Source organism: Epinephelus lanceolatus, chromosome 1 (assembly GCF_041903045.1).
Source record: "Epinephelus lanceolatus isolate andai-2023 chromosome 1, ASM4190304v1, whole genome shotgun sequence".
Taxonomy (NCBI): Eukaryota; Metazoa; Chordata; class Actinopteri; order Perciformes; family Serranidae; genus Epinephelus; species Epinephelus lanceolatus.
Window position 1 is genome coordinate 45,383,407 of NC_135734.1, and position 25,705 is coordinate 45,409,111.

Genomic DNA, 25,705 nt, shown 5'->3' on the forward strand with positions numbered 1-25,705 from the left:
GGACCACGTACTTACCTGGTTCTGGATCTTCTGCCTCCACAAAAATGTCCCCTGTGTGCTCCTCCACAGTACCGTTGCCTGTTATTGAAGTAAACTGTGTTTGTTGTTGGGCTAATGCCACCACTCACTAGCCTGCCTCTCCGCCCTGTTCAGCCAGCCAAATGAGTCAGGCTGCCAAAAAATTTGTGGAGAGACTCTGCCAGGGTGTTTTATTGAATTGTGTGCTGTTTACCTGTCCTATCCTGTTCCTACTGGGATGTAACAGTAAATGTCATTATCAACTGTTTCTGGTTTCCTGTGTGTTGCTATGGGTCCGAATACCACTTAGGCTATTACACAAAAATCGTATGTCAAAAAAGTCCCATCATAAAAATGTCAAAACTCAAAGATTGTCATGAAAGTTATATTATAGTATGCCATGAAAAAAGTCATGAATTAGTCACAGTGTAGTATGTTATGTCAAAAAAGTCATAGTATAGTACGCAATGAAAATGTCAAAATGAAAATGTAAACAAAGTCATTATAAGGCATGTCATAAGTTGCAATCAAACATATGTCAAAAAAGTGTAGTTTCTTATTCAAAATATAGTATGTCATGAAAATGTCATAAAAAGGGTCTAAGTATGGTATGTTTTTAAAGAGTAAATAGTATAGTATATAACACAAAAGTCATGAAAAGTCAAAGTATAGGCCTAGTATTTCAAAGCAATATCAAAAGCCATAGTACCTTAATAAAATGTCAGAAAACGTCATACTATGGGATGTCATCAAAATGTCTAGAATAGTGTGCACTATAGTATGTCAAAAAATTCCATAAAAACTTTCAAATGCCATAAAATATCATAAAAGAAAGTCATTGTATAGTTTGTCATAAAATGTCATAATATAGTGACATAGTCATAAAAAAGTCAAAAAATATCATAATAGTATGTCAATAAAATAAATCATTGTATAGAATTTTATTTTAGAATTTCATAATATAGTGTGTCATAAATATGTCACATAATATTTCATGAAAAACTTTTTAAAAAGTATGTTTTTTGTTATTAAAAATGTCAAAAAAGTTATAGTACAGTATAGTATGTCAAAAACAGTCTTATTCCTTTTTCCTATATCTTATTCCTCTGTACAATAGAGCTCCATCGTTGTCCAAAAAGTTTATTTAAGAAACTTTAATGTGCCTCATTGTTGCAGTGGGTGCGCTTTTTATTTTAAAGATGAATGACTCATCAGGAACCAATGGGTTTAGACCTGAGTCCCACAGACAAGTTTAAGGAATTCAGAAAGTTTTTCAAGACAGACTAACACATGAATGGTTTCGGTCTTTTCCTTTTACTTTTAAATATACCTGAATTCACATCACTTTGGTCCCGACATGAAATAAAACACCAAACACACTGTTTCATAAAAAAATTCACATGAACTTTATTCTTACAAGGCTTCATAAAATATTTGGTTCTGCACTTTTAATATATTTCTGTGTCATAAAGCAATGAATAAAATAATTTGAGCAAACATATCAAATTTATGTGTATTGAAAGCTCAAAGTAAAATAAACATTTGTGATTGTAATATCAGTTTTATAAGCAGTAAACCATGTACAATATTAGGGAAGTTCTCTGTGGTGCAGTCCTCTGTAATAAAGTGCTTTCATGCAGAGAATTTTGGGCAACATTACAAACAAAGGACTAGAATTGAGTGACCTCTCACTGTTCACTTCAAGTGGTTTACTCTAACATGTTTTGTTGTTTTAGCTTGGAGCTGGGCTGGGCTGCGGGTGGCTGTTCAGCATCGAGGGTTGCCCATTCGACAGAAACAGACAGTTCTGAAGAGCCGACACTGGCAGAAAGCACAAAAGTCACAGCACACATTGTTTGGAGATTTACAGCTTCCCCACAAGGGAATGCAGTTAGCAGGAGGAGGAGGACGCTTCTTCACACTTAATTTCTTCTGAAACAGAGAGCGACAGACAGACAGACAGACAGAGAGAGAGAGAGAGAGAGAGAGACGGTAACAATTCAGGAGATTGAACTCTTGGAACAACTGGCAAAAAGAAGACAAAGCAGATTAGATTACACAACAGTTTATGTTGCACGGAGGCCACTTGGAGAGCAGAGGGCAAATGGGAGGGGGATAAAAATGGACGACATCTGACCTTGTTCAGCTCGTTCAACTACTATGACTCAACCGCCAGCTGTAGGCTGAGAGCCGCACTCCCTTTTACAATCACAATTCACAATTTCAATCAGGTAAAGGCGTCTTCTGCAGATACTTGCAATACATTATCATTTTAAGGTCCTGTACCTTGTATACAAAGCCCTACATGGGCTGGGCCGAGCTACATTGCTAACTCCCTTTTTAACTATTTGCCTTCAAGAACACTGCAACCATCTGCTACTGGTTTGTTGGAGGTTCCCAGCAACAGCTGGAAGAAGATCAGGGGTGCAGCCTTTATCAATTACGCCCCAAAGCTATGGAACACACCACCTATAGATATCAGGGAAGCTAGCTCGCAAAGTATTTTTAATAGAAAGCTAAAGTGTATCACATGTGTGATTTTACTAGCCTGGAAATCCAGACCCAAATCTAGAAAGATTTAGGGTCTGGCCATGAGTAATGCAAATGGCCCAACTCGAGGGGCGGCACCAAGCATGCATTTGAAAATATCACTGCATGCAACTGGATAACATTACGACCAATCAGAACAATACACGGGGTGACGTATCCAGAGCTTAGCTACCAGCAGAGCTAACTGGTAGATTAGACTCTTGCCGTATCCGGTCGGCAAAACAGCAAAAACGTCCTTTTTGCAAAGGAAAGATTCGAGCGCTGTCTTCTGTTCCTCTTTTAGAGAAAAAACCAAGTCTAACTCGTTCATTGTAGCGGCCAAAGCCTTTTCAAACAACTGGTGTTCATCCGTGGGCATCTTGCAATGTTTACTGACTGATTCCGGACTTTGTCGTTGCAGCGCTGTCATCATCTGTTTAGCTCGCCTCTGGCCCGCCTATATCATATACACCGATGTGACTGGCGCAGCTCGGCTCCAAGGGCATGGGTAATGAGCATCATTACTGATTACTCATTTCAGTGCAAATTCAAATTGTGCTCTCGCGAGAACCAAGATGGCTACAGATAAGCTGTCCATTCTGGGTCCATACCCACTTAGTATTCAGATGGCTCTACCATAACCCACGTGGGGCCTTCTTGGGTAGAACCACCCAATTGACAATTGGGCAATTGGCATAAGGCCATTATTGAACCCGTGGACAGTCCTATACAGGGCACATTTTTCGGTTAATTTACTAGCCACCAGAGTGTGGGGTCTGGGGGGACATATTGGCAGAAATGGAATATAATATCTACGTAATAAAACTGAATTTAAAATCCTTCTCCACACTTAAATGGCCAGGCTCTGTCATATCTTAGTGAGCTCATAGTATTTTATTATCCCACCAGAACACTGCTCTGAGAGTGCTGGGTCACTTGTGGTTCCTAAAGTCTCCAGAAGTCAAAAGGTAGCCAAAGCCTTCAGCTATCAGGCTCCTCTTCTGTGAAACCAGAACTGACAAGCCAAACCCTGAACCTAGATAGGACCATTCATGTTTTTGCACTGGCCACCATAGTCAGCAGCCCCTCTGAGACAAGAGTGTCAAAGAAAACCAGATTTTATTTAATGTGAATCTGGTTTATTCCATGTTTTTACCCAGTTCTTTTGATTTGGAGAGGAAGAGACCTCTGTGGGTGATTCAGCTCCCAGTAAAAACCTCTTTCACAATGAACTTCAGCTCGTTGCAATCTGCAATCACCACCGCAAGATACCACTAAATACCCCTAAATCTTATACCCTTAAGCAACCATAGTTTTACAAACATTATTGCAGCCTAACCATGGATGTATTTTCTTCCACCAAATGCCTAACAGAAATTGCACTGTGGGTGGTATACACCTCTGGAGTGACTATGGTTGCTGATTTGCTCTATCAGCCCTCCAAGGATCAATCTCACCAAGTCCAGTTCAGTTTTTCAGACAGATGGAATGACAGGATGACAGCAGGGATTTCCCTGAAAGTAAGTCAACAAGGGCGTGTTGAATGACTAATGAAACACAGCCGTGATCGGGACCATGTGACACAGCTGAGAGTTTAGAGGGAGCTAGTAAGTGTATCTTTTGAGTTAAATTTATTCGATTTACTTGTACTGTGTATCATCTAATAATGCATGTTGCAATAGCTACGACATGATTTCTGAATAAATTGTCATCATAAACAGTCAAAAACATTTCTTTTTTGGAAATACCTTTTTTTGTTTCTTTGTCTTCTTGTTCTTCCTCAACGATTTCGGCAACTCTGAAAGAAAACATTCAAAAATAAAGATGCTTTAAGAACTTTTTACAAGAGAAAAAACATGTATCATCTGCATACAGGATGAGAAATGGGAGAGATTCTGTTTGACATCCCAAAAGCCTGTTTCAGAGTGCATCAGTTGCACAGCATCCAATCTCACAAACACAGTTGTTTAAGTTTGACTTTATATTAATTAATTTGTGGTGGAGGTTCAGTTAACCCGGCACAGTTTACATTGTACCAAAAAATGCAAGATAGCTAGTGACCTAACTAGAGCAGTGTTCCCAAAAGTTATGGTTGTAACCTAAAATGAGACACGAACCCCTTTTTGTGGTTGCCACTGGGCAGAGTAAAATGAATTACAATGGCAGCATATGTTAATTAATTCTCCTAGAAGAAGAGATAGGAGAAGAGCGTTGTTGAGAAAATTATCCTACCTGTTAAGCTAAATGAACTGTTTAGAAACCCCCTTGGATCAGCCGTTTGTGATAAACTGAAGGCGAATAAGTGTATAATGCAAAATCACGTTACTTGCTTCATTCACGCTGTTTAATTCCTGTATTTTGTATCATTTGTGTTGCATGCATCGCACCGCCCCTTAAGAATTCAGGTCTAATCAGGTTTTACATTGACTTTACATGTAATTTACTCGCACCAATTGTTTTATTCGTGCCCAGTGTGAACACAACATAAGAGATGTGTGGTTCTCACAGGACAGCCGAGCTACAAATATCATGATTTTATAAAATATGATACCCGGCTGTACATTAAAGCACCCAATAGTATATAAAGGAGTTAAAATAAGCACAACTTTAATAGTCTACTGCAGCAAAATGACACATATTAATCCAGAAACATCAGATAGAACAGTAAAACATTGACAGAGAAAGTTTTGTTATGCAATGAATACTTCTACTTTAAGTACATTTTGCTAATAATATTACCAAAGTTTTTGAATGCAGGACTTTTACCTCTAATTAAGTATTTTTAGGACAAGAATACTTCTTCCTTTTCACACTCTCTGCTACAATTATGTTATATACGGCCTGGACCAGTGGCTCTCAAATGGTGTGCCACGGCACATTGGTGTGCCATGATGCCAATCCAGATATGCCGTGGGATTTTGCGATAAACACACATTATTATCGCAATATTCAACTGAGCCTACACAAAAACTTAAGAACTAATTTTTAATTGACTGTATCAGTATGCTGTGTGCACCCATTTCCTTTACTGAGAACCTATTTGTCACCATTTGCATGTGAGTGGGACAATGCTTTATTGTACGGAGCAATTTACAACAAAGCACCAGTGAATACGACCTTCCGCCTAAATAAAAGAGAAAAACTGTTAGTAGACAGTATCACGAAAACTACCTGTCAATTTTTTTTCTTATCTTTATTGTCTTCGATCGTGATAAGTGTGATAATAATAGAAACTAATATGCACAGATCTAAATACAGCAACATTCTGTCCCTGAATTGCAGGTTTGTTCCTAACAATGACTATTTTCAACATTGTTTTGACAGTGTAAGAATGAGTACCATGTGTCATATGTTTGTATGAGTGAAGTTTGTGTGTTCCAGACAAATGTCTGCAAGTGTGACTAATGTTAATGTGGTGACAAGCGAGAGGGGTCTTTTTTTTTATGATAATATCCTGTCTGTCATCTATTCAGAGGGAATTTTTCACACATATTTACAATTCATATACATTTTAAATTCATGGTTTTTATCAGTAGTTTACAAATCTAGATGTTATGGAAATTCATGGTGTATTTTGTAAGTTTGGGAGGACAGGGAGACACTAAATTTCTCTTTTAGGTGTTGAGCTGAAAAAGTCTGGGAACCCCTGAACTACAGAAGCTAAACAGTGGCATTATTTGGAGAACTTTCTGGTTTGGTATCAATATCCCCAGCCTTTAAAGAAAAAAAGCTACCACTTATTAAATTCTGCGGCTATCAGCTGGTGTGGCTTGCAGCCTCGAGCATTTGTGTCTCATCAGGAAACATCAGTATCACCAGTTTGATATGCACATGACATAAATTATAAAAATTGGCAACACTTACATATTACTATTCAGTCTGGACTGTGACCTTAGTGATAAAGTGAAACACTACAGTTTAAAATTGCAAACTCACCTACAATAACAACAGGAGGTGGGCCTGTGTCGAGGCTTTGAGAAAGAGCATTGGATACAAGGACCTTATTGGTGGCGAGTCTCTCATCAGGGATCATGTGGGCTGAGGTGAGGAGGTACTCTGTCGCAGCAAGTAAAAGGCAGCCAAGCAGCAGGAAGGCATGCATCTTTATCTGGAACGAAAATTACAACAGTGGATATTTAGAATCAGTTTGAGCAAGCAAGAAACTGAATTCAAAAACATAAAGTACGGGAAGGTCTGTTTTTTAATTTAACTTGAGGTATATTAACATTTCTTAAATCAGCAAGTGAGTTCCAATCATCAACTTTGCATCAGCTTTGATCACTGGTGGGAAATCTTTTCTACCCACAGGCAAAAGAACAGCTGATCAGTCACTTTGGTCCAGACTGAAATATACAATACTTTTCATTAGCCTGCTCACTATGTCTTGATACATCATATTGTTTGTCTGTAGCATCATGTGTCCATGAATGGGATATCATTGTCCAACTGCCAGAAAAAAGGCATTGTACATTTCTGGAAACCATGGATACATTATATTTGTGCGTTACTTGGCCAAATCATACAAAATAATAAAGTAGCCTGACATAATTATGCAGATGACACGCATATATACGTATCACTTTCACCAGGTGAATATGGACCCATAGAATGTCTGTGTCACTGTGTTGAGCAAATCAGTGATTAGATGCATCAGTACTCAACAGAGATAGTACTGACATAATTGCCTTCAAGCCACGGAAAGAAAGACAGAGTGTCAGCTCTCACCTTGAATCCCTCTCGCTTATAACTAATAGTCACGCAAGAAGCCTTGGTGTTATCCTAGGCTTGGATTTAAATTCCCATGGCCACATCAAATCAGTAATGTCATTTGCCTATTACCATTTATAAAACATTGCCAGAGGCAGATTCTAGTTCTAAAATCCATAGCTACCGGTCACTCAGAGAATTGATTTAAAAATGTTGCTGCCTGTGCATAAATCACTCTGTGGCTCACTGCCCAAATATATCTTTGACATGCTTGTGATATATGAAGGTTCTAGGACCCTGAGGGCATCTCGGGCCGGCCCACTGACCATCCCAAGAGTCAGACCAAAACATGGTGAAGCAGCATTTTGTTATCACGCAGCACAAACCTGGAATAACCTCCCAGATGTTAGACAGCCCCAACTCTGAACAGTTTTAAGTCAAGGCTAAAAACATTCCTCTGTACACTGCCTGCTCCACCCTGTAATGCCTGCAACCTCAATTCAAAACTCAACTTTAAATCATTTTAAATAACATTTTTATCTTTGGACCTCGTATCTGCATTTTGGCTATTTTTAATGGTGTTTTTTGTTAAATTGTAAATCATTTAGTAATTAATTTGACCTTTTTATATATTTTTTCTCTTCACTCTTTCACTGTAAATCTGAAAGAAAACTTTGTGTTTCAATGTCACTGTGGTTTACGTGTGGTTAAGTTTAGGTACAAAACCCACTTGTTTATGGTTAGGAAAAGATCATGTTTTGGATTAAAATACCTACTTTACATGGTGCTTTCCCAGCAGGAAACATTGCCATGTCTCAGTAAAAAACAACCGCTTTTTGTTGCTGTGTCCCCACTGGAAAACAGCAACAGGACACTAACAAAGCACCCACGTTTGGTGGCTAAAAAGCTGCTGTAAACAGCCATGAGTCACTAAAACACAGCCATATTTGTTGTTTGTTGGTCTCAAACAGTGGTCTGCAGCTTGGCATGCGTATGATCTCGGTGTCACACCTTCTACCATCGCTTCCACCTACAGATGACAAAGTCAACTCGTATACTACGTCACTTTAGAAACATTGGTATGATATGTACAAATATAACGTATCCATAGTTTGCATAAAGGATGACTTCTTCAGGACTCTGAGTCACCTGCGTGTCTCTCTGCTCACCGCTCCTCAGCATTACATCAGTAATATATTTGCCTGGAGTTTATGAAGCAGATTTATAGCGACTGTCTGCTGATTCTTGAATTGTTCCAGTGTGTGTTGTCATCTGTAAAATCCACTCGATAAATTCCAGGTGGTGTTTTATTTAAACAATAACCAGTCCCTGATGCTTCTTTGCAAATCTGACACAATACAGGTCAGTTCCTGCTGCGGATAACACTGTGGTCGCGTTTTACATTCAGTGTTGAGAATAAAAATGAGAAAACCCCTGCACTTTCAAGCACTTCATTCAACTAGCATGTCGTTAATTTGATGAACATGGGGCTTTTTTTATTCTCGCTTCAACTTGTACTTCCTCCAACGTACGACAGGTATGTTGGAGGAAGTACAAGATAAAATGTGCAGAAACTACAATTTTTCGAGGACATTTGTCATTTTAAATTGAGAAGCAGAGTGCACATTGACCTAAAAACTGAGGTACTTACAAACTTTTTCTTGTTTTACAATATATCAATGCCGTTTAAAAGTGCAATCTGCAAAATGAGCACACTTTATGAGTGGGGCTTTGCATTTGTTGCTGATCAAAGCCATACACCTCTGAGTTACGTCATTTGAAAACTGGAGGTTTTGGATTTAAAAAGCTACATTCAGAAATGTTTTCCAGCAATAGAGCTCCAACTGAAAACTGAACTGGCCACAGAGGGTCAGTACTGCACAAAGTAACACAATGCTTTCATTTAATTACCAGAGTGTAGATGTAATTCTGAAGTATACATCATGTCCCGCACAGCAATTGTCAGATAAATAGACAACCTAAAATAATACAGACAACAACAACAACAACAACAACAACGGCACCAAACAGGGCACCTTTCCATTATCATAGACAGACCACACATCATGAGGCCTCTGAAACATCTTGGGGTGGCAAATTAAAACCTCAGTTCCACCATGTTGATTTAGTTGAAAACGATGTCAATATTAAGAGTTCAGGAATTGCATACTGATATATTTTGGTTTCTTATTTCAGAACTATTATTACTAATTATTTGATCTGCACAGACTAATACCAGTACAGTTACAATTTAACTTCCACAGCAATCCTGTTTAAATTAGGGGTGGGGGAAAATCAATACAGCACAGTATCATGATGTTTTGCACAGTACTGATACATGGACGTCAAGTTTCTTTTGTTTTAATGATATAAATGATTAATACTGCAAGTACAAATGAAACATTTGCTGACCTACTAGAATTTAAAAATCTATTGGAACACTATTATTACACTGGAATTTCTCAATTGTAGGATCAATAAAGGTGTATCTTATCTTATCTTATCTTATTGCTTTGTAGTCTAGTAGATAGAATTTGCTGCAATAAAAATGACTGAAGTGACAAACTTTGTATTTAAAACTTTATCTAATTAGACAAAACAGATGTTGACAATTTCTTTTTCCTTTGGGGACGCAAGTTACAGTTGAAAAAAGGTCATAAATTGCAAAATATCACAATATCTGTTAACGCAATACTGCATAGCGTGATGTATAAAATTGCAATAATATTGTATTGTGACCAAAGTGTCGTGATGACTGAAAACTGTGAGGCTGCAGTGTTTGCACTGTCTGAGGAAACTGTCCTATTTTTATGTAGACTAAACCATCATGACCTTATTTTATCAAGCTTTTATTGAATCCATTTTATCCTTTTCCTTGGTGTCATGGTTCGGAGGCCTCTCTGTTAAGAATAAGAACTCTTTAAATCAAATTGTGAAATGGTTTAGTAAGCTCATTGGCGAGTCCCAGCTGAACCCCTCTTCCCTCTATACCAAACAGTTACAGCAGATAGCCACGACCATTTTAAATGACAGTTTGCATCCTCTGGACAGAGAGTTCCAGCTTCTTCCCTCTGGACGGAGGTTTTTAGTCCCAAGTTGTAGAACTAAATGATACAAAAACAGCTTTGTTCCAGCTGCAATCACACAGGTAAACAAGCTGTAGGATCTTGCACAAGTCAGTCACTTTGGAGCATGTATCTTATTTTTTATTTATTGATTGATTTTATCTCATTGTTTTATTCTTATTCTATTGAACTGTTTTCATTCCTTTAACCTATGTCTTGTAGGGAATTTTGCTCCTGGCGTTTTTTAATTATTTGCTTTTATTTCATGGATTGCAGCACTTTCTGTCGTTTTAAATTTCTTTCTTGTATTCTGTGTTCTATGTTTTGTTTTGATTGTTCAAACTGTGATGGATGTTTTGACTCTCGACTGCAAAACTAGTTTACCCTTGGGTATCAATAAAGTAACCTGAACCTGAACCTGAACCTGTGATATTATCATATCGTGGGGCCTCTGGTGATTCCCTCCTCTAGTTTTAATGTGTTACGTTATCTATACATGTTTGGCGATTCACTGTTCTTCAAATAGGCTTGCTGTCCTTTTCTTTAAAAAGACAAATATATGACTTTAATTTTAAGGATTACATACAAGCCTTCTCAAGCTTAGGGGAGGCTGGTGGGTACCCACAGAACACATTTTAAATCAGATATTTTGAGGTGAGAGTTTAAGGGACCCCTTTGAAAATGCTGGTTGTTCCCTGACCAAAATTTGGCGAAATTTGGAGTGTTATTTAGCCCCTTTGCCGACAAGCTGCACTGAAACTGCTGGTATTAATGGATGCCTTCTGTTGTGTAGTTTCACAGGATACCACTACCACTACCTGGCTTAAAAATAAGGGCGGGGGACAGCAATTGTATCAGCAGCACCACTGTTTTTAAATAAAGAAAGATTGCATGGACTGAATATGCTTTGCCTGTTTCATTAGTTCATGGTGAAGTTTTACCAATGCGTTTATTTCTGAGATATTATGGAAACGGTGTTAAATTATTTTCTTTTATATTTTAAAAGGCAAAAATAAGGAACATTTGTGAACCATGTATTTATCCCCTGAAGGGACTTGACATGTTTATTCATTTTTTATCCACGACAGCTTTGGAATCAATTGTAACAGATTAGAATCTAAGACGAACACAGTCAGTGAAACAGGAAACAACAAAACTCTTTACAGACACCTCTAAAGCCCGCGGGGGGTTCAAGTGTTTGATACTCGAAAGATACATTTCGGACAAAGAGCTCCCTAAGCATTAAGCAGTCCCTTTGAAAGCAGTGGAAGCATCCAGCAAGAATTCCAAACACAGTGTATATGTTAAATAGCACCTCAAACCACCTTGATACATCTCCTGCCCAGCGTCTGTTTCGACTTTGAAGTGTCAACGGAGGATCAGAGTGGCTGTTTTTCATGAGGTTTTGGAAACCACACTTTAATGCATTGATCCCTTTCAAAGCGGAATGATTTAAAGAGGTGAAACAACGACAGAAAACTCAGTGGGGAAGTTTACAAGCAACAAAAACATGTGCAGATGTGTGGGCAAAATATATAGTGTACAGTCAAGTTGCTTTGCTGTCCAGATACACAATGCAGACTGGGAAACAGTGCAGGGACAAGCAAACACTGTCATTACGGCATTTCCTCGACAGAAACATTCAATCATCACAAGGGGATTTGGAGGTAAGAGTTTAGATTTTAACTGCCTTTTAATGACCACATTTCAGAATGAAGTAGATCCTAACTACATGTGGAAATAATGGGCCCTATTTAAACCATCTGGAGCTCTAATGTGCGTGGTACAAGTGCATTTAGGTCATGTCAAATTCCACTTTAGCTCATTAAATGGCACATAATCTGGGTGCAAACTAAGGCGCTAGGGGCAAAGGGGTTGTGGTTAGTCTCTAAATTAATCATGGGTGTGTTTTGGGCGTAACATGAATACAACCAGTCAGAATGTCATCTCCCATTCCCTTTAAAAGCCAGGTGTGCCTGCACCTGTCGTGTTTACATGGGGGATTCAGCAAATTGGAGAAGCAAGCGTGTTTTCTGCGTTTTCCTGTGTAATAAGAGCAGTTATGTCACTGCAGCAAATACCGTGGCACATTAAAAGTGCAAAACTAAACAGTAGATATTAACTTTACAGGGGAAACACAATAAAAACTTTTAGCTTTTGAACTAATCAATGGAGTTACTCTGCTCCCTGTGCATAAATGTGCACGGCGTCTCTCTTAACTGCTCTCTATGGAGTAGAGAACAGGCCCTTGCAAGTGATTCAACACACATTAAAAAATGCTGTTAAGTGCTATCTTTACCCGCAAGAAGGAAAACCCTCTGTTAATGTTCCTTTATTGTTTTGTTTTGTTAAATAGTCAGTGGCAATCTATAACATTATATGTTCATTGTACATAAACTATATAAACTATAAATAAGCTATTTTTAAAAATCAATTTACGAATAAATCCTTATTTTATCTGCTATTCTACAGATTTGCGGTGATAACTGGTAATATGTATGTTGATGCTGTCCATCGTCAAGTCTGCATTTGATCATGTGACGATACTATAAAATATACAGAAGCTATTTCAAGCAAAGTCTGGCACTAGGGCCCGTCATCACAGTGTGCACTGGGGCCCATCCTTACTACTGTACGCCACAGATGTGCCCTTTTAATAGTGGAAAAATATGGAGCTATTGACTTTAGACCAGGTTTCTTTCACAGCATCATCCATCTGGGAGGATGGTGTGGAGGCGGCCTACGAACACAAGAGCCTTAAGGATGTCGAGGAAGTTCACTTTTACATCATGAAATTTGTCATATTGTAGCGAGGCAGTAACTTACAAAAAGAACATTTAATTGAAGCTGTTTTTCACGTGTGCGCACTAACGCGCGAGACCAGCGAAAGCACATGAACACACATGAAGGCGGTGCCCATGTCTCACGGTCTCGCACAAGCGCACACACGTCAGCGCAGTGCACAGAGAGGCAGTCAGAGCTACAGGCTACAATGAGGCTAAAAACAGAGTTCAAATGACATTTTTCCAAATGACTTTTTATGTCGGGGCTTCAGGACACTTGGATCACTACGGACGAGCAGTATGGAGATATCCTGTGGTTTCAATTATGTGTTCTTGGACGTTTTAATTCAGTTCAATGAAATTTTGAAATTGTGTTTTTATGTTCATATTTTCGAGACCCTGTGTCCTCATATGAGGACATCACATGGGTTTACTTGTCCTTATACTTTATTCTACTTGACTTAGACCTGTTGTCCTCATTTGTGGACACTTTTGTGCCATCTAGTGGCAGAAAGAGCACAATACACTAATCCATGTAAAAACAAGATGGTGGCCATCTCTGCCAAGTCAGTCTGCAGGCGATCCCGACACAAAAGTGGACAAAACCTGATCACATTTTATGGTTGAAACTTGTTTATTTATGATTAATAATGTTTGTAGTTTGACCAATTTTAGCAACAGTAACAAGCTAAGATGCTGTTACTCAGGAAGTACTCATTTGAAGACATTGAGACTTTATTATCGTCTTGTGTGAGGACATTGGGACTTAATTATCATTGAGAATATTTTGTTTTTTATACTTATCAGGTCCTGCTGATCCCAAATAGCTCGGAGAAATTAAAAATGCACACCAAAGAAAACTTCAAGTCTCAGGAGGATATAAAATAGAATTAAATGTCAAACAAAGGTCATGTGACACACTTATTTTGTGTCTGATGTACTCAAAATGTTTCTGTTACTGTATTGTACCAAACCTATTTTGGAAACAGCTTGCACTCAGGACTTTTAATTGAGTGAGCCAGTTGGAGTTTACAGTGCAGCACATGAACGACAGTATGTGGTCTCTGGAGAAGTGGAGAATCAGATTTCTCTTTCCTTTCTCCTCCGACAATCGGGTCAGTTTATTAGAAGTTTAAAATAGCACAGAGAGTACGCATGCACCAGCGCTTCCAAATGATTGTAAATCATCTGATTATTTGCAAAATGGTAATCATTACCCATGATTACATGCTGCCAATCGGAAAGCGGGGAAAAGGCAGTTCAGCTGCGCTTAACGGGTGCATACTTTGATTAAATTAGGCACATCATTATTAGATTAAAGTGAAGAAAGTAGGTGAACACAGACCTTGACAGCAGAACAGATGGTACCAGTTTCAACAAATGTGCCCCTGAGCAATTGGCTCTCACAATCAAACAGGAGTTTTTACACTGATGCAATTGTTTTAATATTGTGACTAATAATGGGAACACATATAAACATCTAAACATGCTCAACAACAGAAGGCAGAAACATGAGTTATTTAAATAACATGTCGATATGAAGACTGTGTAAGATGGAGATGCGATAGGTCAAAAAAAAAAAAGTTCAGCTGTAGCTGATCAGACAAACAGGTTCTTACATCAAAGATGGCCGGACTGGGTTTTTCTGACCACACTAAGACAAACATCTGACTTGCATTAGGCAGAAATTAATCCAAGGATCCTCCTCTGTACTTTGTTTGAACACACACACACACACACACACACACACACACACACAGGTGGAAATAAACACACAGAGTTCCTTTTCAAACTGATCTGCTCTGCTGCAGAAGCTGCTGTTTCCACTTTCACACACAGGCTTGTGTTACTTCCATTTTTTTTCTTTCTTTTTATCTTTTTAAATAATGACCTGAAAACAAAATCATAAACAGCAGGAAAACACACGCCGACCTCCAGTATTTTAACCTACAAGCTCGGCGCTGTATTGTTGTCACAATGGAAATGAGCGTCTTTAGAAAATGTTGGGGAAACGGAGCCAAATCAGCTTTTGTTTATTAATATAAAAACAAAAGCGATTTAACATGACTGAAAACAAACGTATTAGAAATCAGAAACAGAACTCGACTGGGACACAACACAATCACAGTTTTAATAACTTTAGTTTTAAAAGACAAATATTATATAAGTTATAGATAAATAATTAACATTTAATATGCATTTAATTTAAAACTGTTAAAAACGGATGCAAAACAAAAATTTATTAGTTGCCTTTTTGTTTTTTGTTTTTTATGAACTTCTTGTCTCAAAATATATTGTGACCAACAACACTCTATTGAAATGTACTGCAAATTCAATTAAGAGAAAGCGCACATTCACCCTCTGAAACCTGGAGCGGCATCACTTTTCTTGTGCTGCTTTCAGACATCCTTCACAAATATTTAAACCTTTGAACCACGAGCAAATTGGTGCAAATTCTTTCACAAACATGACAAAAAAAAGGCAATGAGCAACTTGGTAAGAAATGTTCCAGAAATTGCAAAAAAATAATAGATAAAGAAAATTATATTTAAGAAAAATAAAACTAGGGAAAAGCTTTATTTATAATTAGAATTAAAACATTTTAAAATTGTTAGATTTATTTTTTATAAATTTTAAGCACTTTTTCCAGGTCATTTCCTTGTTTGTTTTTAACTGCCTGTCTTTCCCTTAAAAACAAACAAACAAACAAACAAAAACGAATTGTCTTGTTTTTAACTCTTTTATTGGAAATTTTTGGGTTCATTTCCTCGTTCATTGCTCGTTGCCTCCTTCCTTTGTTTTTGAAAGAAATCGAGCCAATATGCTGAGGTTGTTTACGACAATCTAATCTAGTGCTCATACTTTTATGATAGAGTCGATTTTTTGGCCTTTGCAGAAAAAAAGCCAGGAGAGTATTTATGGGATGGAGGAAGGCACATGTTCCCAGTTTCACTTTGATTTTCTCAATGAAATCTCTCTAACAAGTTGCTGGCCCCTGGTTTGAGAGGAAGTCTACAGTATTTCCAACTCCTCTGTACAAGTAAATAAAACATCAATGTTCAATCAATGTTTTTATTTAGTGCGAATCCCCCACAAAAGAATTTAACATTAATCAAAGACAAATATTTATTGTTGCAGTAACGATGCAAATGCAGCATACTCTGTCATTATGTGTCATGTCTCTATTCAGGAATACTACTACAATAATTTTTTAAAAATTATTATTATTATGGAAGTCACATTAAACAAGTTGTTTTATGTTGTCTTTTGCAAAATAAGAAGACAACAATAATAACTCATGGGAGTGTTTTCTAAATGACGTTTGTTTTGCGGTCACATCTTTGGCAGATCTCACTTGCAGAACTAAATTATTCACTTATTCACTTCCCTCTGCGCCACATGTCTGTGTCCAGTCCAGCTGGTTAAACATTATGCGTGTGTGTGTGTGTGTGTGTGTGTGTGTGTGTGTGTGTGTGTGTGTGGCTCCAGGGAACACAGACGGAGAGCATGATGAGCACAGTAATTCTTAAAAAGAATTATTCCGCCATTAGTTTTACATGTAGAGTTTCAAACATTGTGGTCTTACAGAAATTTGAAAATGTTTGTATCTCGCTTCTTCATGGAAAAACGGAGAACATCATTGGATTCCAACAACAACGCAGTTTCCCAAACGAATACAAAAAAATTAAATTAGATTCCACAGAAACTACACAAACCCTCCTGCAAAATAATAATCCACTGTTGATCCCAACCTGGTCTCACTCTGAAGTCATCAGATTCCCACGATGGGTCAATGACTTCCAGCATCAGACACCAACGGAAAAAGTTATTCTTTCATGTCAGCATGATACGCAGCATGTTGCCGTTACTGTTTAACAACGCCCGGCGGCATCAGAAGGGAAACGCAGCGTGATGATAACAAACGTTATGCCAGCGGAAGTTCAAGTAGGGTGGGTTAGAGTAGTGGTGGACGCCTTTCACCCAGGAGACCAGAGTTCACTTCCCGTAAGATTAGTAAGCCAAACCCTGTTAATTTGTCCTAAACCCTCCACTGTGCTTTTGTTGCCTAAACTCATCATGCAGAACGTAATGCCCCAGAGCATCAACAACCAACACACCCTTGCATGGGGATCCTTGCATGTCATATCTTGGCGTGGAAAGTCCATGACCAAACGTCGATATGTGACGAGGTCAGAGTAAGAATGTGTTGTTCATCCACGTGTTCTGCGTGTTCGAAACACTCATAGGCGTAGGATTCGGGTGGGATGCAGGGACACACAGAATAAAGTCATAAAAAGAGTAGAGGACCTTTATTTTGAAGATCCACTAGAAAGCGACTTGTAGGCGCAACAATGCCTCCAGTAAAGTAGGGGGCAGTATGCAGCCTAAAATGCAATGGTTGCAATCTGCCATGAAACAGAAGAAACAGGCTGTGCGGAAAAATGGACGTAGCCACTGTGATGTCACCAATTGGTTCGTGAATCCCAGTTTTGCCGTCTTGGATCTCTAGAGCCAGAAATGACCATATTTGTAGGAGAGGGTGAAGCTGTGAAGGAGTGAGGGGTGGATCTAACTCAGAGACTGTGGTGGTAGCTTGCAGACAGCCGTCACTCAGAGTTACCACGTCCTAAGGCTGTAAACATGTTTATTTCAGCTGTAAAGTTTGGCATTTTAACATAGAGATCTAATGTGATTGACTCGCTCTTGGAGCCAGCCTCAAGTGGCCATTCGAGGAATTGCAGTTTCTGGCACTTCTGTGTTGGCTTCATTTTTAAGCCCTAGAAGTTGCTGCAGTGGGAGGAGTCCTGTGGGAGGACGAAACACGGCAAAAGCTGCTCTAATACAGCTGCAGATCCAGCTCTGTTAAATACAATATTTTAGGTCAACTGTTAGAAACAGATAAGAATTAAATCATACTTAGAAGAAAAAAGAAAAGGTTGCTCTGACTCTTGTGTGCATGATTTAGTATTTCCTGATAGCAGCCTTGGACTTGTAAAGTGTGGTGTCTTTCCTGTGAGCGGTAGCTCTGTGTCTCTGTGTCTGCGTCCTCCTGGCTCAGAGTAACCTTTGCTTTATATGGGACTGTCTCACTCCTCCGGCATGCTTCCCACTGAAGCAGCTGTGAGCTGCACTACATCAGAGGTGGTGATGTTTACTTTTTTTTTGGACAACAAGCCACACAGTGGTGGGATTTATACCTGATCAGAAGTGTTTTGAGTTAGTTTCAGTTTTCCACCTCTGATGAAGAGCAGTGCAGCTGCTCAGCGAGAGAAACCCAAACTGGGTTCTGTGAAAGCATCAACATAATGCACAGCAGACCTGGGCAAGTTTTATTCTGAAACACTCTGATGTTATTCTCATAATATCAAGACTTTTTTTTATATCAAAATATTATAACTTTAATCTTGCTCCAAGAGAACACAGATGTGGGATTTTAAATGTGCAGAGCGTTTGAACATGAGCAGAGATCTTGCTTAAGTAAAATCAATTAAGACACAAAAGCAGCGGGCAGAGTAAATCATGCCTACATGTGCTGACTCAAAGCATTCAATAAGAAAACTCAATTTACTGGAGAATAAATACTTAAAATCAATACAGTATGCCCGAGAGCCTTACTACATTATATTCCACTATATTCTTATATTTTGAATTGTCACCTGCCACCTGAATTGTGTGTTTTTCATCACAAATAAAAACATTTCTACCCTAAATTGGTGCTTACACATTCACCAGAAGCGTTTGAGGCTTAAAATTTCCTGGGGGATTTAACTTTCTTTGCAGCATAATTTCTGTTTATCTTAAATGAGAAAGCAGTGTTTTCAAAATCTTAAAGCTGGCTACTCAGAGATTGCATTTTTGTCAGTGTTTAAATAGTTTGGATTTTAAACGGGAGCTGTGATCCTGTTTTATACGAGTCGTAGAATTATGGCCACTCCTCTGAAGTTGAGCTTAACCAGAAGACGAAGAAAACTTTCTATAATAATCCCTGCGGGGAAATTCAATTTTTCTCACTGTATGTTTTACATTCACACAGGCCTGAATACACACACATGCACACACAGGACTTACACACGTTCATTAAATGGAGAGATAACATGTTTAATTTGTTTAGAAATGAATCACTGATTTTGCTTCATCCAAACTTTAACAAGTCCATTTCTGCTTTGTACAAAAACACAAAAGCCTAAATTATGTCAGTTTTCATAAATTAAAACATTTAAAAAACAGGAAATTTCTCCGGCATTTTAGAAACAGAATTATTTCTTTAGTTTGTATTTATTATATAAGTACATAACTACATTTTATTTTTCATAAGGAGCTGTTTTTGTTTTATATGCTGCAAAAAAGACACCGTAGAAGACGGGTCACTTAGATATCGCTTCATCATTGTTCAAGGTCAAAAAAGATCATACTTTATGATGTTAGTCGTAATAAATAAATTGATTTAAATAATATCAAATAAAATAAAAATTAAAATCAAGAAAATTTCTCACTTTTTTTGGCTGTATCAGAAATATACCAGACCGTTACACCACTGCATCATATTAAACCACACACCACACAACAATCCTCCAGATGTCCCACTTTACAGTCCTGGAGAAGCGAGGCAGCTTTCAGAGGAAAAACCAGAGACTAATGGCAGACGTCTATCTGACATCTGGGCCTGCTCCACTCTGCTCGCCTTTCATCTGTGAGTGGTTCCACAGGTAGACATAAATTATTCTAATCAGTAAAGTGTTTTGTGTAAAGGCATTGCCTTATTAATTCCCTTTAGCTCTCCACGTTGGGGAAAAAAAAAGTTCATCAAATATGTTCTGATGTCCCGTTGTAATTTAAAGATGTTTTTAAACTAAATATATGAGAACTCAAGATAATATCTGACCTCAAGGATCATAATAACACGACTTCTTTCTTTAACGCCATCCAGCATATTAAAGTAAGCATACTCTGCGGGGTGAACTTAAAAACAGAACAACTGAAGAAGTACTGTGATATAGACGATATCTCTTTCCTTTCATATCATGACACAAAACCACACCTGAAGATACAATACGTCTCATTTGCTGTTCTGTCATAGTGTGTATGGAGTGTGAGAAGAAATAAGAAAAGCCACAATGGCAAAAGAAGATAAAAACAAAACTGATAAAGGCGTAGCTGGAGTGGTGAATCTGTTGCTGCTTATTTTAACTTGATTTCATAGACGTCATATTCGTTCTCCTGATGCATTGACCATGTAGCAGCACTGACCTCATGAATATATCCAGACTAACAATGCGTCAGTCCATCTGTTAACTCTCTATCTGTGGCACTCAGCACAAAGCCCACTGGCTCCATCTTTAAATCAGCTCACAATGTTTAATAAAAACAGGATGAAATAGTGCATTTGATAGGGACTATTTTCAGTGGTGGATGAATCCACATTTGGTGCTCTAGTGAGTGTTGGGGCAGCAGGACAGGAAATGTAAGATTGCGTCACATAAACTACAGTTGTTGTTTTTTTTGTTGTTGTTGTTTTTTTATAGGAACGATGCACTTTAACATAGTTCCAGAGTTTATAGCTGCACAATACATCTACTACTATAAACATGCCACTATACACATATTTAAGTACACATAGCACGACACACCAGTACACTCACACTAATACTCCTCAAAAGTCTGAGCGCAGTGTGTGCAGTTGTGCTCATGGTAATGGCGGAACGTTTCAGCAGTGTGTCTCGCTGATGTGTTTTTTCTTTGCACGGCGACACAGCTCTGTAGCACAGAGAAAGAGGACACATCACACTTCAATACACACGATACTTATTAATAGGATTAATCCTGTTGGTTTCGGTCATTTCACTGGATTTGATGACAAGTGAAATAAAATATTGCCAGACTTTCGGCAATGAGGAAAACCCAGTTTCTGTGAGTGCATTTGTTCAGAAAAAAAGTCGATTTTGAAGCCAAATATCCGGGTGATCAGGTTTCGAATCAGCTTTTTTTCATGTACGCATGTGCAGGAAAAAGCTCAGAGAGGGAAAATAACAACAATTAAATCTTGTGCTCAAAATAATCAAATTCAAAGTGCGACAAAGACTCACAGTGACACTAAAGAGCCTCTAAATGATTAAATAAGTAGGTTAAATTCAGGCAGAGTTGTAGAAAATGCACTTCCAGTACCCACACACACACACACACACACACACACACACGCTGGGGCTGGGTTCAATAAATAATTCCAAAATTATTACGAAACTTGCCGTGTGCAGATTTTCTGCCGAACGCGTCGTAAAATCTGTGTGAACCAAACCATTAACGTATTACAGAAAATTACTGCAGAGAAAAGATGACAGCAACGGACATCTCACATATAACAGCTTACAGGACGTTTATTCGCAGGCTGTTACGTGGATGCAACGTGTTGTTACTGCTACAGGACGGACTTTGGTAAAAAAGAAATGAATAGGCTTTTTATGGTTTTATTGTCACATAGTTCAGCTGATTTATTACAGAGTGTGTGCAATATTTCACCCCAGTTTTTGTGTCCATGTCATGTACATTGTTTTCTATTTATGTACTTGTTTATTTGCTTCATATGTAAAATACCAAGTAGATGTGATGCATACAGGTGTCTAAGCACGGCTAATTTGCAAAACACTAAGTGTAAGATTACTGAGCGTGGAGTTATTCCATACAATAATACGACACAGTGGATACAGTAAAATACAGACAAAGATGAGACCGAAGACAGACCACAGTCAGAGCAGAGACAAAATATGACTATGTTACTTAAGTATGAGGGCTTTGTGTTTGTGTGTCCGTACACTGTGCCTAACACATGTGTGTGTGCATGCGTTTATATGTGTGAGCAAAGATTGTGGCCTGCATGATACTGTGTTGTATTGAATGTCATGAAGCTCGACTCACATCATCATCTCATCTCATCTCATCTCATCTTATCTTATCTTCCGACAGCAGAGAGAGTACAGCAAAGCACAGCTTTCACATCTGGACATAGTTGTTGAAAGGTCAGAGTTCGATTCTTCTGATCCTTTGAACCGTCTTTGCTAGAAGCTTTTATTTATTTATTTATTTATTTATCCATTGATTATAAACAGAGCTCAAGCTAGACTTCTTCCATTAATCAGTTAAGTCCATCAGTAAATACCAGAAATTTTTAAACACGTTTTGGTCGTCTGAGATTGTTAATAGCAGATAAGTACCCAGACTCTGCAGCCTGTTTTTTTTTGTTAAATAAATGCTCCAGTAGTACGAGCGCCTCGAGTCGAGCAGTGATCAAATTTCTAAAGGAACGACCAATGAACCATCAAGTTGCTGGTTAAAATGATGTTTACCCAGAATTCTTCATGATAATAACCATCGCGTCTCACAGTTTCACCTCAGGAAATATAGTCACGTACAGTTAGAGGCGCTGCTCATTGACCCAGTGATAATAAAGCTTAATAATTACAGCTGTTATTGTTCATTATTATACATGACTGTCTTTTGTACTGCTGATGTTTAACAGCTGAATTAATCTAATATTAATTGGATTGGATAATTATTTTTTAATTTGATTCACTTTATTAATCCTCCTGAGGGGAAATTCAATGTTTTCACTCTTTTTGTCATTAACACACACAGGTCTGAAAGACACACACACACACGCACAAACTGGACCTATACATGCACTAAGTGGAGAGATGTCAGAGTGGGGCTGCCTTGGTCAGGCGCCCCGAGAGGTTGGGGGGTTCGGTGTCTTGCTCAAGGGCACCTCAGCAGTGCACAAGAGGTGAACTGGCACCTCTCCAGCCACCAGTCCATGCTCCATATTTAGTCCAGACGGGGACCCTCCGGTTCCCAACCCAAGTCGCTATGGACTGAGCTACTGCCGCCCCTTAATGCTTTAGATTTACAGACAAAGATTAAATGAGTTGTAACACCAATGCATGACATCTGTTACGCATTATACATAAAATGTCCAGATTTAATCATTATTTTGTATTTAATTAATTTTACTGCCGTTATCAGAAATAATCTGTTGCAGAAATTTCATATTTATGTAATGATATGTTGCTCAGATTACACTGCATTGTTTTCTCTAAACTGAAAAGTGTGTTCTCGTTTAACGGAGAGCCGAATCAGCGATAAGGTCTACAAAATGATAGCGCTGCTGCGTTTATGTTAATGCCCATTTATTTTTCACATTTTACATTTTTAATTTCTATTTTTCGCTGTCACTTTTTTATGTCACAAGCAGGACGGCAGAGATTGTTTTCCGCATTAAAAGTATTTTGACTGATATTGAAAAGCAGCTTTAAATTATTTGACAAATGCTACGATTACGGAAAAACTTTTTTTAGATATGTATCATATAAAAGATAGAACTTTATTTATCCCAAGTGATTTTTTTCTTATATATAAAAGTCACGTTTTATTGACCTTTTTGCAACTTTTGGCTGCAGAGGTTAGCTCACAAAAAAGTTCTTTAACATTTGATCACTGTCTTAACAATTACAACACATTTGTGAGTTAACAAAATTAAAATATGTGCTTTTAATGTTACATGTGTTGATGTCACAGGTGTCATTTAAGTGTTAAAATGAATCCTGAGTGTTGAATTTTTCACTGCAGCAGCTTCAGTGTCAGACAGATTCTCATCTGATCAATAATCGCAGGTAACAGAATAAAAACCAGCTGTTGTCCTTAAACACAGCTGAAGCATTTCAGCTGACTTCTGATGATGAAATGATTGCGACCCCTTATCTTTCCCCTTTAATCTATTTGTTTTTGACGAGGCTGGAGACACACTGATGACATAGGATTGATGATAACCGACTGAGATCGTGAGGTCGATAGATGGAGCCCTGACAGCATCGCTGCTTTGCTTCAAACTGAATCAGGAAGAAAATGCTCACATTTTCCGCACATGTAGTAGTGAACATATACATATAAAGATGTGAAGGAACGATTTTAGTACTACCAGGATTTACCATAGAAGTTGGTGTAAGGGCTTATAGTTCTCCACCAGAATTTACAACCTGAACGACCCTGTTCCTGCTGAGCATGAAAACATTCCAAGTCCCATCATGGAAGCGATCCAAACATTGGAAACATGCAACAAAAATTCCACTTTACAGCTCATTAGTGATGGATATGTTCATTTGTCCCAGGTTTTTATTGGGATTGTGTAATGTGCGATGCACTTCACAGGCCACATCACAGGAAATGTGATGTAGAGCAGCTGGCACACAGAGGAGAACTGTTGAGGAATTTCGTCTAACAAGCTCACAGAGGATGATTTACTCTAAATTCAGCTGTTTTTTTCTCTGACATCCAAAATTAAGGCGAAAGGAACATTAACGATTCCTCATACATTCTACAAGTGCTTGAGCCTCAGATGTTTCCGCGCGTTTTCATCGCTCAAACGATTCCATGGAGCTGCAACTAGATAAGATCAAAATTTCTGTTCACCTTACCTGTGGTTCCCGGCTCAGTTTCTGTCTCGTGTGTCGCTCTCCTTTTGTCCCCTTTTTCTTTCTCGCTACATGTATTAATTTCTCTGCCTCTTTGGTCCACAAGTCACAACTCTCCTATCCTGTCCTCTGACTTCACCTCTGACTCTCTGTTGTTGTCTTTTGCCTTGTTTATCTTCTTCTCTCTCACTGTCACAACTTCCCTTGTCTCTGGTTCTCTCTCACTCTCTACAAGGTTCCCCTTTTATCCCCCTCTCCTCCGCTTCTTTTTCTAGCACTACCTTGCCCTGCTGTTGATGATGAAGACATACTGGGAGGTTTGTACAGGAGGCGGGACCAGCATAGCAGCCGCTTGGGGGATGGGAAAGGTCAAATTATGCAGAAGATGGACAGATAAATGTGAAGCAGACCCTCCTGGGAGGTGTTGTTCCTGGTAGGTGTTACCACGGTAGCCTATATCGGAGGCCGGCGTCGGCCTTTAAGGGAAATCCTCCCTTTCACCTGTTAGATCAGTGAAGTTTAGTTATTCTGTGACTAATGTTCTTCTCTGTAAACCCACTCACAGGTTAGTTCTCATTCTGTGTATGATTTACTATGTTCAGGACACACAACACGAGCTGTGCATGCGCCCTCAGTGTGTTCACACTGTAAAAGTGACAAAGACTGAGAGTCTACAGCCACACTCGCAGCGCTGTGAGGCTCCACTGGGTGCTTTGAGCTAAATGCTAATGCTAGCATGTCAGCACACTAGCAATGACAATGCTCACACGCTGATGTTTAACAGGTAGTTTCATCATTTCCACCATCTTAGTTAAGCACGCTAAGATTTGCTAATTAGCACTGAACGCAGAGTATAGCTGAGGATGATGGGAGCATCAGTGTTGAGCCATAAAGAATAGAAAACATGTCAGCCCTAATCTCCTGAATATCACTGGTTAAGCTGCTCTGGAAAATAACGATGATGTTAATGTTATCCAGTGACAAGTCTCAGATAATGTGACGAGACAACATCTGCACAATAGCGTACACTATCGGGTCTGTCACAACAGCATGCATTGGGGCCCATCGTACCCTTATGCCACTGCTGAGGGGGACAGGAATGTGGCAGATCTCATCCATCCATAAATTCTTCAGAAATGTAAAG

The 25,705-nt window shown here is 38.6% G+C and overlaps 1 protein-coding gene across 2 annotated transcripts; it reads right to left on the bottom strand.

The window, feature by feature from the left end:
• Positions 1 to 1,400: 1,400 nt before the first annotated feature.
• asip1 (agouti signaling protein 1) lies at positions 1,401 to 24,890 on the bottom strand. Of its 2 annotated transcripts, none has more exons than XM_078171234.1 (4): positions 24,560 to 24,890; positions 6,484 to 6,655; positions 4,296 to 4,345; positions 1,401 to 1,950 (listed from the first exon to the last, which is right to left on the bottom strand). In XM_078171234.1, exons 2-4 carry the CDS (start codon positions 6,647 to 6,649, stop codon positions 1,786 to 1,788), a joined length of 381 nt encoding a protein of 126 aa, XP_078027360.1. In that variant the 5' UTR covers positions 6,650 to 6,655; positions 24,560 to 24,890; the 3' UTR covers positions 1,401 to 1,785. The 2 variants fall into 2 exon arrangements, with proteins under 2 accessions (XP_078027360.1, XP_033483302.1); XM_033627411.2 differs by having other exon boundaries at positions 24,565 to 24,882.
• Positions 24,891 to 25,705: the final 815 nt, after the last annotated feature.

What these genes read in the sequence shown, in the direction of transcription:
- asip1 (XM_078171234.1), bottom strand. Translation starts at nt 6,649, where the DNA reads ATGCATGCCTTCCTGCTGCTTGGCTGCCTTTTACTTGCTGCGACAGAG. An exon ending in ACCTCCTGTTGTTATTGTAG is followed by an intron (nt 4,346 to 6,483) that starts GTGAGTTTGCAA and finishes GTTTTCTTTCAG; the next exon opens with AGTTGCCGAAATCGTTGAGG. An exon ending in AGACAAAGAAACAAAAAAAG is followed by an intron (nt 1,951 to 4,295) that starts GTATTTCCAAAA and finishes TCTCTGTTTCAG; the next exon opens with AAGAAATTAAGTGTGAAGAA.